Genomic DNA, 14099 nt, shown 5'->3' with positions numbered 1-14099 from the left:
GAATGTAAATTAATGCAACTCCTTAGCAGGGCTGTTCTGGTGTAAGTGAGAGCAGGACTAGGGCCAAGCTCCTGCTAGAACAAATAAACAACATATCTCAGGAATGTCCTTTTGTGCACAGAAATGCTACTTGGAAAGGCTTGGGTGTCCTTTATGTGGCAGGACTGCCTTGTGAAAATGAAAATTCACAGGCTAGCAGTGTCTGCATATGTGAGGAGCACTGCGGGGCAGTCTGGAAGAGTGAAAGCTCCTGCCAGTCAGTACAGGTTGTTTTGGGTTAGGACTGAAGAGGATTTTCAGTGTTCTGTGTGAGGCCAAGCCTGGAAGCACGGAGCAGGTGGGAGCTGAAATGGCAAAGCTGGTTTCGTGGCTCTCAGGCTGAGAGAAACAGAAAGTTACAGCAGGATGGAGTGGAGGAACAGCCTCTGAGCTGCAATCACTCTTGATTTACCTGTGCTCATGTTAGGGCAGCTCAGCTCTGGCTTTTGGGAACAGCAGATTCACCCAGTTAACAGAGCTGTCAGGAACTGATGGCCTAAGAAGATTATTTTCAAGCTGAACTGAAATCTAAAACCTGACTCTTGGCCAGCTAGAGCGGTTGTTAGACAATTACCCACTGTCTCCTCCAAAGCCCTGCCAGACCTTTATAAATAAGGAGGGAAGGGTGCAATTCAGTTTTACAGGCAGCTTTCAACTCTTTGTAAGCTAAAATTCAGGAGATTCTAATTACTGTAGCTGTACTTGAGTGACAGGGTTTTAGTGTTTCCCTAGAGAGTTATTATTAAGCCTCATAACAGCGAGCGTATTTCCCTTGCTTTTTTGTGGGTAGATCCCAAAGTATTGTTCAAACTCTGTTACCAAAGGTACTCACTCCAGATGAAATGTAAGAGCTGCTCAGCAGCCTGCTACCAACCCTGCACAGACCCCTCGGGGAGTGGTTGTATGAGGCTTTGCATAGTTGCACCAGTGTAACAGATTAGGGTTAGGCTAATGTAAAACCTTGAGACATATTTATGTAGCATGTCCAAACAGGTTTTCTCTTGGAAGCCAAAACCGTCTTTGTCCTTTCTGGGTCTTAGATTATTATAGTTTATCCCAGTAGAGTGTACTGGGGAGTGGGTAGGGTAGATGCAGCAAACCAAAAGCTGATGCATGACAATGCAGAAGAGCATTGCTAGTCCCTGCTGTGCCATGGTTAGAGTCTGAAGAAAGCTGGGGTCTCCTCCTCACTTTACCACTTGCATGATCTTGTGCAAATAATTTATTACCTCTGTGGTTTTCTCCCAAGTTACCCAGTGAACCAGAGCATAAATTCCCCAGGGATAACCCCTGCAGGTGACACAGCTCCCAGTCTTTTGTGGGGAGCAGCTGGGCAAGAGCAGATCTCAATGACCTGCTGTAGTGAGGGCAGAGGATTGTGTCCAGGCTCCTGGGAGAAGGACACTGACCCAGAGCATCCATGCAGAGCCTCAGGAGGCTGGTACAGCCCTTGGTGTCTGTGCCAGACCCACGCTGCCAGCTCACCATGCTGCTCACACCGTAGCCAAAGTGGCACCACGTAGAGTAAGTCCCAGGCTCCCGTCTCCTTGGGCACCAGGGCTGCCAGCAGACTGTAGTGTGGCACCAGCCACCAGGCCATGCAGAGGTGTTACCAGTACTTGAAGCCACACTCCAGTCTGCTCCCAGTTTGCTCAGCCTAAAAGGAGCCTGGGGCAACAAGCATCTGAGCATCAGCGTCTGATGTTGCTACCAAAGTCCACTGAAACTTCCAGCAATGGATTTTCAGAGCTGTGCAGAAAATCAGTAGAACTTTCCAAGCTATGTCAGGTTAGGCTGACAGCAGTGGAACTATGTTTTGTTGCTTTGGAGAACAGTGGTATATCCCACTTCCTCGTTCCCTCAGGCAGCCTGGCCTCTGGCTTCACATTTTTCTTTAATTTTGCAATCCAAATTTATTTTTTAGTTCCAATTTTCACCTAATAGGTTGTCCACCCTATGCTCCCTTCTTAAACCATTTATTTATGAAGGAGATCCTTTGATGTGGTTTCAGTCTTCCTCTTGAAATCAATTGTGCTAGACCTCTGACTTCTGCCAGATTTTTTAACATCTCATTGAGTGCTTCCCTGCATCTTCTAGGAATCTAAATACCATTAATATCTGACACTTGGACTCTACCAGGCCTTCGTGTCCTGTCTGTGCAGTGACAAGCTCTCACTGCCTCGCTCTGCTTTGGCAGATAAACATACTGAAAACACAGTGGTGGCCTCAGCTCTCATCTACACCGGAAAGTGAAACTAGGGTGTGAATTCACAACGTGCAAACAACTCTTCATAACACCTCTTCTGAGCTCTTCTCCTGCCTCTGAAAAGTGTCTTTGGGTGATGTGATTTTCATCACTGTCAAAGAGGGGCAGGAGACCTCGCTCGTGGGGCATAGGACTGTCCCTTCCAACGAGCACACAGAGTAGCTGACCTGCTGAAAATCCCCCAGTGGTGCTCCAGGGCTTGGGCTTTTGGATGGATGGCAGGAGATTGTAGAGATAGGGGCTCTCATTCATCATCATACTGGCTACTTGGAGCTCCTACAGATTTTTGAGGGAGCGGGAAGGAGGCAGAAAACACCCCCTCTGGGTAAGAGTTTCTGGCTGTAAGAGTTTCTGGCTATTTCACATGATCTATCAAAAAAATTACAAAATGCTGCCAACTAGTAAAGCTTTTGAAGAGCCTGTTGGAAAGATGGCATTCACGGAGCGGGCCTGGGGCAGGGGAGGGTTTCTTGCCAGGGGCGGTGGAATGAGTCTCACCAGTAAGTCTTGGCAGCCAGGGCTGCTCCAGCACGGTAGTCACACACCACCAGACAAATCCAGGAGGTAATTTCTGTGCTCAGGATCTCTCAGCGTGGCTGGTGCCTGGTTCTGGCGATGGAGGTTATGAGCGAGCAGCGTGCCTCTCCCCTCCCCCTGTAGAAGCCCCTGGGGAGCCATCCTGCCGCTCTCTGTTGCACTTGCAGTAAATCTACAGGATTGCAAGCTACCCCAGCTGCCTTCTTCTGCCAGCTGCAGACATCATGATCACTTGTTGACACACACTCACACATACTACGTGTTTTGGGCTGCAACATCTGGCTTGCTCTGGGTTTTGTAATCTAAGCTGTGGATGCCAAAGACTCCCCACACCCACTCTCTCCTGGTCAGGTGCTGGAGGGGGAGTGCAGCAGAGTGAAGAGCTCACCCTTGCAGACACCACTGAAGGCAAGGAGGCTTTCCAGGTTTCCCACTGTTATTTGAGCTTTTGGCGTTTACCCAGGACTGGCCTGGAGCTGACAGATCCTGGGAACCTCTGCACTGAGCCTGGCTTAGGGAAATCACAGTCACTGGGATGGGGTAGGGGTTTGTGGGGGAAGGCTGATGATTACCCCTGCTAATCAAAGCATGTCTCAGCATGGATATCTGCAGTAAGAATCCCTGAGCCTTTTAGCATCCCTTGTCCTGACATGAGTGGGAATTTGCCACTGACAGCAGGGACTTAAAAATATAGTCTTCAACCCATCTGCATCTTCTGTCCCCACCTACAGAGAACAGCAGCACAGAGCTGCCTGATGTTGGGGGAAGCGACAGGGTAGAGGTTGTGAGTGGTGACACAGAGATGCTGTAGCTCGTACAAGTGCTTTGGCCCCGAGCTCCTGATGGGAGACTCGTCTGACCTCTACCTAGTGATCCAGCATGGAAAGGCAGCTGATACCTTACAGCCTGCTTGGGTGACTGCTTCAGCACATCACCCAGTGGTGCCTGGGCTGGAGGAGCTCCTGCTCTCGTTGTGTTGTTCCTCATTCGTGTCCTCCCTGCTTCCCCTCACCAGTAGTTTAATCCAGGGCAAAGCCATTCTGTGTTTCTGACACAGCACCAGCCTCCCCCCATCCCTTCTGTATTTCATCAGTGGTTCCCTCTAGGAGCTCGTCCTGCCAATCAGGAGGCAAAGAGATGCTCTTCTGATTTTCCATAAATAAATTAATGAATGAAGAGCTTGGGTGCTGCACAGTGTCACACACAGAGAGGCCAGGAAACAGGTACAGCCCCTGGGGGGACAGCGAGTACCGGGGAGGGGAGGGAGGAGGTAGGTGCATGCCTGCGCTTGGGCGCCCGCGCCACTTCATCTCACTCCTCCTGGTCTGAGGCAGGAGTTTCCCTATCAGACTGTCACCTCCAGCTGGGGCAGTAGGTTTATTCTGGTGACATTTTTCACTTGGTTGCTTTAAATAGAGCTTCCAAATGTAGCTGCTGCCTCGTTTTCAAAGACAGCTCTCGCTTCCTCAGTAGTTCCCTATTTTTTTTTTCCCTTTGCAGCGTGCCCTCCCGTGCACGCCGGTTTGTGACACACAAAATGTTGGTGTCTGTGCACATGTACGCACAGATTTCTATGCTGGAGATGATCCAGAGACTGAAACCTCTGTTGATGCATAAGGCAAGCAGCAGGCATGCAGGTTTCTCCAGTCCTGCTCCCTCTAGGCAGCAGCCCTGAGCTGGAGAATCTCTTTCATTAGGGAGGCGATGGGACTGCAGCCCTCGTTACTGTTATTAATAATATTGGCATTAGACGAGCAGACCCCTCCCCTTCAGATCAAGGCTGTGTTGTGCTTGGCAGCCCACGTGTGTCTCCTGGAAGGCTCTGCTGCCACACAGACCTTGCAGGCTCCACGGAGCAAAGTGGGAAAGAAATAGAGGCACAGAGAGGGGAAGTGATTTAGTGTGGTTTCAGTTTCCTTCTCGTCGCTCCTTGGCTGCGGTGCTTGGGCCCTTGCCCCAAATTTAGGGTCTCTGGAATGGCTGCTAGAGAAGGGCCCTTTGTGGTGAGGAGGGCTTGTGGTAGTACCTTACAGATCTGTCTGCTGTGACCTGTTTGGCAAACAATATCTAGGATAGTATTTGGCAGGAGATGGGCAAAATCCTGCCCCCGAAATCTCTGGGAGTCTCTCAGGGAGGTCTCTGGGGTCAGATCAGCCCTACAGGTGAGTGTCTGTCCATTCACCGCCTTCAGCTCAGCCTCTCTTACCCTCTTTTTTTTTTTTTTTTTCCTTTAATTTTGCAATTAAGATTTATTTCCTAGCTCAAATTCTCCCCTTCCACCCTGTACTAATTCATTACTTGCCCTGCACTCCCATCCTGACACTCTGGATTTAGAACATGTCTTCTCATGTGGTTTCCCCCTGCCCTTCTGTGGCCTCATGCACCTTGTGCTGAGCTCCAAAGAGGTGAATTTATGGGGGGAGAATTTGGGGCTTTGCATTTCTGCTGAGACATGAGCCATCTCATTCCTGCAACTTCGTGAGCAGTCTCAGGACTTCCCATAGCCCCCAGACACTGCTCTTCTTTCCCTCCCTGGGCAGATGTGGAAAGTCGGAAAGATTTTCATGCTCCCTCTGAGCTCATAAATCAAGGAAGCTTAATCTCCTACATCCAGGAGTCTGTGATGAGAAAATACAGATTCCCCCTCCTCTCCCCCCTAATTTCCACCACTCCCTTCCTCCTGTCTTTCATATTCCCAGCACATCTGGTGTGCGTTAGGCTGCCAGCTGTTGCATTGTGCAGAGTGATTAAACCATGTGGGAGGAATGGGGAAAGATTTTTATCTGGGCATTCATGAGTCTGCATTACAAGCCCTTTTTTCTTTAGCTCTCCCCAGGAAGAGGTCATCTGGAGTCAGGGATAGTGGAATGTAAGAAAGGTATTGTGCTTCTCTGTGTCTTCCTCCTATCTGCTCAGTAAGAAATAAAAGGTGTTTGCACTAATGTACAGGTGTTATATTTTGGGCTGTGGCCATCACATTGGAAATATATCTATAATATTGATTGGTTGCAGTAATATCTTGCAAGGAACAATCTTTGAACACTGCTAGTTTGGCTTTGAAGTGACTTGAAGGTGAAGGTTTCATATCCTAGCGTGGGTGCCCCAGGGGATCTGGTTTTCTATTCATTCCATTCTCCTCCTGCTAAACTCCCACACTTCTCTCTCTTTCATCCCAAGCTCCTGGATTTCCTAGCATCTGGCCAACCTCTTCATTCCCCTTGCTTCCCTGTCTCCTGCAGGCTTATATGGGGTTTGGATAGCATCTGTTGCTGCATGGTCAGATGCTGCTTTAACGATGTCACTGTGAAATATTTACTGCGGGAGATTTGGAAAGCCCTGGGCTGGCAGTGGAGCTGCTTCAGGGAACCCAGGGAAACACCCATCACAGCACAAGGATGAGCAAGTTCCCCCAGATGGCATGACCTTGCTGAGAACAACACACCTGAGAGATGTAGCTGAAATATATGCTTGAACTGCAGCCAAATTCAGATTTTATTTGGGCTGAATAACCCTCTGAGGTACTCCCCTCTGCTGACAATGTGGGGAATCTCTGATATCTGTGCCCTGATTGTCAGTGTTTAATTTCCTGCAGTTAGATGGGATGAGGGTAATCCCTAGGACTCTAAAGCCTGGTGCCACCAAGCAGCAATAGAGGGAAATGTTGCTTTTCTCTCCTGAGTGACGGGACCTGACCATCACTTTGTGGACAGAGGGGACAATTACTTCTCTTAAGGGGAAATTGGTAAAAAGAGCCCCTGCTGTGGCCACATCTGGCCTGAGTGAGTCACCTCTGTGTTTGCTGCTGCCAGGGATCCACCAGCCACCATGAGGGGAGCAAAGAGACCTCGGAGGTCAGCAGGTCGGATGTGAAGGGCAAGAAATCCTCAAGCCATGGCAGCAGCCACAAAGGGAAAAAGACGGGAAGTGGGAAAAGCTCGGTTGGCTTCAGCTCCACTTCATCCAGTGGGACCTTCCAGCCTGCAGGTAAGGGGTGAAGGAGAAGCAAAGGGGGGAGAATGGGGGTGATGGTTTGCTTTGCTCCTCTCCTATATCTCTGTATCTGTAAAGACAGCAGTTCACCACCTAGTGCTGTGAAACTTTGCTGAGGGCTATTTCTTTAACCCCTTGACAAGAAAGGGAAAAGTCTTATTGCTACTAATTCCAGGCACAGAGGGAAGAAGGGAGTCAGATGAGTGTTACAGCTCCCCTCCTGTGCAGGCCTGCTGCACTGCAAGGGAAAACAGATCCAGATGTCTGAGCGGAGGGAGGAGGGAAGGGATGCTGTGCACAGGCAATATGGGCAGCACCTGCCCTCTCCTCCATAGGTGGTACTGTCTGCAGCAGTGTTTTAAGGAGTACTAGGGGAGAGACCTGAGCCAAAACCTGATAGCCAGGCTCCCCTGAGCTTTGAGTCAAAGCTTTGCAGGGCTCCCATCTGCTCTGACCTTGCTGGGTTCTTTTTTGAGCTGTCAGTGTAACGGTTAACGTGTTTCATCTCCTGGGACCCTCACTGGGGCTGGAGGGACGGTGGTGACGCAGAGCCCGGGGGGAGCAGACACGTGCACGTGTGGATGGGATGAACCTTGTTGTGTGCACCTCTCCTGCTTGCTAGAAAGCATCAAAGCAAGCAGGCGTGGAGCAGGGCTGGAAGGTGACAAAAGCATCCTTCAGCTCAGTAATTAGCCTGTGCCAAAGGACCTGCCTTGTGACCGTGCTCCTGTGGCTTTATGGGCTGAGTTACTACCACCACAAGCCTTCCTGTATCTGCTTTCCCTCTGCTTTCCCCAGGTACCTCCTGCAGCAACTTGCAGTGCTCCCAGGACTTTGTGACATTCCCCAAGCTTGAGCAGGACGACGAGAAGTACCGGAAGCCTGTCTCTTCCTCTTCTTCTTCCCACTGCTCCCCTCTGTATGAAGGCCAGAAGGGGGACATCTTTGAACAGAAGGTGATCTTCTCAGGCTTTGGGTCCATCATGCGCTTCTCCACCTCTGCAGTGAGCCAGCAAAGAGGCCGTGATGCTTCCCCCGTGGACTATAAGGCCACAAACCCTGTCAGTGGCCCTTCAGTGGGGACCAGTGGGACCAGTAGTAGCAGCAGCAGCCACAAGCGGATGCCATCCCTCAGCATGGAGGAGGGAGAGGTGCTGAAGGAAAAGAAGCACAAAGGTAGCAAGAAGAACAAGCATGGACCTGGCAGGCCAAAAGGGGGCAAAAGCAAAGAGATTTTGGGTGCCCAGCTGGCTGGGTCCACATCTACTTCCTCGTCACCCTTCTCTGGGGGATCTCTTGTTAGTTCTAGTGTCGGCAGCTCTTCACGGTCCTTCAGCCACACAGGGAATCTGCCCAGCCTCAGCATGGAGTCCCCACTGCTGGGTTCAGGTATGTTCTCCCTTAGGGCTCCAGGTGTGCATGGTTCCTCCCAGTCCTGTTGTCTTTTTCATCATATTTGGTTGATGTCTGGACCTGTCTGCACAGAGTCCAGTCCCTTTAATTCAGTCCCAGGAGCTATAAAAATCTACAGCTAGGTCTTCTCTTTCCATCTCAGCCTTCATCCTAGAATCTTCTCCATGTCAGCTTCTCAGTCATTGGAGCTGGGCTGCAGATCTGAGCTGTGGGGCATCTCAGACCCTTTTTGCTCAAATACAGGAAAACCTCAGTTGACCAGAGCTTAATTTCTAAAGCAATAGAGAGAAATGTTCAGAGGCCAAACCGGAACAACCACAATCTGACCCCAAATGAGGAACTCTCAGCAGTGGTTCAAGTTTAACTCCTCTTTTAAAAGCAAAACGTCTCATCCTGGTCTTACCACATCCACACAGGGTTGGGAGAGTGGCACACCATTAACTCTGCTGAGAGGCTTCCAGCTGTTCCCAGCTGGAATCCCCTTCCCTGGCCTGGCAGGGATGAGGGCAGCCAGGACGTGTGGCAGGAAGGGGTTAAGGCAGCAGGCAGAGGAGGGGCCTGCTGCTCAGAGCTGAGGTTTGACACTGTTCTGGCAGCAGAACTTGTCATCGGTCTATTGTGGGTTGTTTGCAGATGCTCCAATTTAGGTCAGATTGCAAGGAGGGGGAGGTATAATTTTGTTGTGTGCGCCTGGGAGCCCTGGCCCATTTGTCTGCCTTGCCTGAGAGAGGAGAGGAGCTGCAAGAATTGATGCAACTTCCATAATCATAACCTTAGGCCAATTTTTTTTTTATTATTATAATTTTTTTGCCTCCCCCCTGGAGCAACAAAGGGATGTTTCAAACAGGAGGAGGCTGCCAGGCCCCGCTTGTTCTCCCATTCTTCTCTTGCGGAGAGATGTTGGCAGAGCTCTGAAGGAGCCGGCTTTGGGCACTGTCTCAGCTGCATGCCTGAGACAAGGGGAAGTCAGATGGGTCCCCTCCCTCAGCAGCAGCTCTCTTCTCACCCTTTCTTCCTCATTTATCTGTCCGTGCCCCACCATGGTCCCTGGGCATTGTGGAAGGGGAGAGGTCAGCTCAGCAAGAGCGTGGTCTCTTGACTAGAACAGGCAGCTGAGAGTGGGACTGTCTCTGAGTCCACTACCTGCTTCTGCCACTGACTTGTGCCTTCTGTGAGTCACTTGGTGTGATGATTTCTCTGCCAGATTGTACTGGGGTGCAAGGAGCAAACAAGAAGCAGGTAGGGGCAAGGCTGGGAAAGTTTGTGATACTTTTTGATAGAAGGACTGTGGGCTGTGACCATCCTCGCTGCCTGCCAGGTCATGAGGTGCTGAAGTGCATGTTACACTTGGTCTTGTGCATTGATGCCACCCTCCCTTTCTGAGATCAAGCCCTGCAGAAAACCAGCTGCTTCCAGGCCACAGGGAGGGGAGCGTGGCTCTCTAACACGTCTCCTCCCCTTGCAGGGATCTACACCAGTAACAAGGACCCTATTTCCCACGGGGGCGGAGTGCTCCGAGCTGTGTGCAGTACACCCCTCTCTTCCAGCCTGCTGGCACACCAGGGTACCTCGTCTCTCCCACAGCTCAACCGGTCACCCTTTGCTAGCACCATCCCAGCTTCCTCCTCCTCCGTCTCCACCACGCAGGTAAGAACATCAGGACCAGGAGAGGGACTGTAGTTGAGGAGAGCGTTGGACAGTGCAGTCGCTGGCAGAGCAGGACCAGTTTATGGGTGCAGAGGAGTTGCTTTTTCCACTTGGGAACAGCTACTCTTCCCTCAGTTTGGAGAGGAGCTGCCAACTGCAGCTTCCCTTAGAGTCAGTAGAAAGATGTGGGCAGTTTTGTGTGACAACCCACACAACCTGTTCCAGGGTGGGAGGAATTACAGCCTAAAAGGACTCACTGCTTTCCATTGATGGTGAGCAGAGCACAGACAGTGCTCAGGTGGCAGAGGCCTGGCTGTTGGCATGTGCTGTGTCCCATGCAGCTCATCCTCTGCTGGACCTTGCCACCAGTGCCAGCTCTACCTCACTCTGCAGCACAGATAACTTGCTGGGAGGGCTCGCACGTCCCAGCTGGGTGGGCTGTGCATGTGCCAGGACACAGAGCCTTGTCCTTTGTCAGGAGCTCGCTGTGAGAGGTGTTACACAGGGAGGAGAGAGTTAGTTTTACAGCCTCCGTGTTAACGTGGCTCGTTCAGCTCTCTTGGCTCTGAGATGGGGCTGGGAAGATTTCAAATGTCTAGCAAGACTTCCAAGGAGATATTTTTAACACTCTCATGAGCAAGCTGGGTTCAAGAGTCAGAAAGAGATGGAATAATGAAGTTATTTTCCTCTTGTGTTTTTTGAGAAGTCATTTCTCTCCTCTCTCTCCCTCCTTGTTTTGCCATGTAGGTGTTCTCACTGGCAGGTTCAACATTTAGCCTCCCTTCCTCACATATTTTTGGAAGCCCTCTCACATCTGGGCTATCAATCAACCCACTCTTAAATCAATCGGAAAGCAGCCGGGCAGGTACGTGAATCAGAAGGTATGTGAGTTGGGACTTCCAGAGGCTTCTCCCTGGAAGAGTCGAGACAACTGCATCCATATTTCTCCAGCTGCCCTCCCTGCTTGTTCCCGTCCTATGCGTGTGGGAGCCAGGGGCTAGGAGAGAGGGACAGTGGCTTTTTCCCCAAGGCAGGTGGTGCTTGTGTTTGCTTTAATGAAATACTGGCTTGCAGTCCTGGAAAAGCACGTCTGCTGATGTGTCCTTTGCTTAATGTGTGTCCCACCACACTGGACATGGTGCTAGAAAAGTACAAGGACGTTAAATCCTGCCCTGCACAAATTTATTGTCTTTTGACACACTAAAGCTGTTCAAATCCCAAACCTACTGAGAACTACTTCACTCAAAAGAAGTTAAAAAGTTTTTGTTGGGGTTTTGTTTTCTGTGTTTCTTTTTAAATGAGAAATGAGAGAGACTCACACTCTCCATTTTCATCTTCCATTTCTGTTTTGAGTTACTTTCTGCCCTTCCCCTTTGGCTTTGTCATGAATGCAACAAAATCCACTGTTTTCAACTTCCAAACGTGCCAACACTGAATTACTTTACAACTGCTCATTTTTTCCCACCAAGGCAAATTCATTTTTCTTGGAAAATTGCCTGGTTAATAATCAGGAAACATGAAGCATCATAAGATTTCTTTTTTCCCAAAACAGAGCGGGCCTGGTTTTTGGATTGTTTTTTTTTTTTTTGGTTTGCACTAGTAGTTAAACAAAAGCACCCTCCTGATTTTCAGATGTTACAGTTAGGGGTGCAACTGTCTCATGCTCCCCTAGCCCAGAAATATTGGCAGCTCAGCATGCTGGATGCTGAACTCCTGGGAGGTAAAACTCTGCCCAATGTCACACTGAATGACAAGCACTTTAAAACACACAGTCCTCCTTAGAGGTGGCTCTGAGTTCTCTGGATAATCTGACACCAATGTGCCCTTATTTGCCTTAACAAGTGTGCATGCCTGCATGGAAAGCATGAATGAACACGTGTGCTTCCTTACAACCTTTGCAAGCCCATGGAAGGTGTCAGTCTGTCTGTCTCTCCATGTGTTGCTGGCAGCATTTTATCTCTATGTTCCCATCGGCAGCTTGCATCTGCTTGAGTGCAACGGGAAGGTAACTGCATAGCTGACCCCAGTGAGAGTCAGGGCATTGCATGGGAGCTGTGAGTCAGGAGGGATTCAGTCACCTGGAATTAAGGAAGGAATGGGATGATTCAAAGAGTTATTCTTCCCTCCTGGTGATGGACAGGAGAGATGACCCACTGCCACTTCCCCTTTGCTGTTATTTTGGCAAGGTGCTGACAGAAGGAAGCGAGTCGACTGTCAGGAATAGCCCTGTGGTTCAGGCACAACGCGGAGGCTCGGCAGTCTGGGTTCTGTTCCAGCCCTGCGGCTACTAATGAATGAATCATGTAGGCAAAATCCAACATACCAAGTGCTCAAAGAAGCCTGAGCCTTAGTTTCCATTTCCAAGATTGCTCTTTTTTTGTTTGTCTGGGATCTTACAAGGTTCAGGACGTGTTTTTTCCAGTTCCAGGCAGCCTTCAGAACACCTCCTGGTTTTTGTCATGTTTAAGGTTTGTCCATCACTATCTCCTCCTGCTGGAGCTACTGACCCAGGGGGTGTTAAGCCAAATTCACTTTTTTTTTCTCCAGGGGGATTAATTAACATGTATTAAACCTCCTGTGTGGGGCCATTTTCACTTAAAAGTATGGTGACTGCTTTAATCCCAAATCATTAACAAAATGTTTGTGAAGTTTTAAGTAATCCTGCCTTGTTTTTAATTCAGATTACCTTTTCCTGAGAGTGTCTGTGTAGACAGATCCCATGGAGACAGAGCTTTCATTGCAGTAATATCTGCGCTCTTCACAATTGTAAAGTGATGCAGGGAAATGGTATTACCCTGTCTTACAGATGGGGGAACTGAGAAGCTGTTATCACTGATGCAGGTTGATACCAGGGTGCCTTTGGCAGTACAAAAAGTCTGATTCTTATCTTCCCACTCCCTTAGCTACTGTCTAGTTCTTCCTCCCACGCCTTGTCCTGGATCCTGCTTCGTTATGCTGACAGGACAAATGTATTTATCTTCTCTAGTTGTCTTCAAGCCTCTTTTTTTTGTACTTGTTGCCTTGGAAAGTGCTGTCTCTGTGTGATAACTCAGTCATCTCCCCGTTCTACAGACAAGAGGGTGGTGTTGGCCAGGAGATAATTGAATATGGAGCCTGGTACTGTTTCAGAAAACCTGAATTTATATATGTGCAACCCTCCCTTGTTGCAAGCAAACAACGTGACAGTAACAAGCAGGCAAAGCTTCGCTGGGTGTTGGTTTGGTTGCAAGTTAAAACTGTTGCAGCAATGCTGGACACGATGGCTGTGGGCCATCCAAGGACCTTGGATAATCCAAGGACCCCTTTTTCAAAGGGTTTAGGTGGTCCTTGGATGGAAACAATCCTGAGAAGCACTGCTGTAGGCTGATTCTTCCCAACCTTCTGGTAGCTGATCCTGGATTGGAGAAATTAGGAAGTTCTCATGCCTTGTGGTGTCCCTGAAATCAAGACTTGCCTCCACATGGTGTCTTATACTGGGAGACTACTGCTGATTGGCAACTACTGGTCACCTCCAAAAGCATTGGCTTCTCCCCAGGAGGGTGAACCTGTAGTAATTGATGGCCAGGAAGACATTCCCATGGGGATGGATGGAGGAGTGAGGATCCCACTCGTACCTGTCCGTAAGAGCTGCTGAACAACAGCTGCGTTTGCTTGTTCTCAGCAGCAGAAAATACTGCCAGTAACTAATGCCCCGCTCAGGGCATAACACTGTAAATCACAGTGTTCCCTGCAGGAGACTTCCTGGATTCTTGCACATAAGAAATGTCTCTTATTGTGTGAAGAAGAGGAGGGGCAAGTCAGCCAGCTGGTGCAGGCTGTAGTCACATCTGACACGTCCCAGAGCGAGGGGAACGTGTGTTTACGGGCTGGCAAGCTCTGGGGATGGAAAGCAAATGGCAGATAAATACACTTCACTTCTTAATGACTCTTTGGATGGGAGATATCCTGCACGTGTACACATGCACAGCGGCTGTGTCCCCAGCACTGCGGTGTCCTGGGGCAGAGGGATGGGTTTCAAGGTAGCTCCTGGACATGGAAGTACTTCTTTAAGCTTTTTAGAAAAGAGCTGAGCATCTGGAAACTTTGGAGGACCCCAGCTGGGTTTTGGGAATGGATCCTGGAGGCAGAGAGCTGTAGTGGCACTTGGGAGAGCTGAGTGGGGCTTTGGGCAGGATTGACAGGATGAGAGAGTTGGGGCTGTTCAGCC

The 14099-nt window shown here is 49.7% G+C and overlaps 1 protein-coding gene across 1 annotated transcript in view; it reads left to right on the top strand.

Annotated features, from left to right (window-relative positions):
- MLLT6 (MLLT6, PHD finger containing) overlaps nucleotides 1-11897 on the top strand; it is a gene marked incomplete at both ends in the record, with an annotated part of 31547 nt that extends 19650 nt beyond the window's left edge. Inside the window, 5 exons of the mRNA XM_010175574.2 lie at nucleotides 6652-6826; nucleotides 7631-8221; nucleotides 9711-9892; nucleotides 10640-10757; nucleotides 11842-11897. Coding sequence (XP_010173876.2) covers nucleotides 6652-6826; nucleotides 7631-8221; nucleotides 9711-9892; nucleotides 10640-10757; nucleotides 11842-11897 — 1122 coding nt within the window. The remainder of the gene's footprint in view (nucleotides 1-6651; nucleotides 6827-7630; nucleotides 8222-9710; nucleotides 9893-10639; nucleotides 10758-11841) is intronic.
- Between the last annotated feature and the right edge of the window lie 2202 nt (nucleotides 11898-14099).

This window comes from Antrostomus carolinensis, unplaced genomic scaffold (assembly GCF_000700745.2).
Source record: "Antrostomus carolinensis isolate BGI_N321 unplaced genomic scaffold, ASM70074v2 scaffold40579, whole genome shotgun sequence".
NCBI lineage: Eukaryota > Metazoa > Chordata > Aves > Caprimulgiformes > Caprimulgidae > Antrostomus > Antrostomus carolinensis.
The sequence above is the reverse complement of the archived record's forward strand: the minus strand, read 5'-3'. Positions and strand labels throughout refer to the sequence as shown.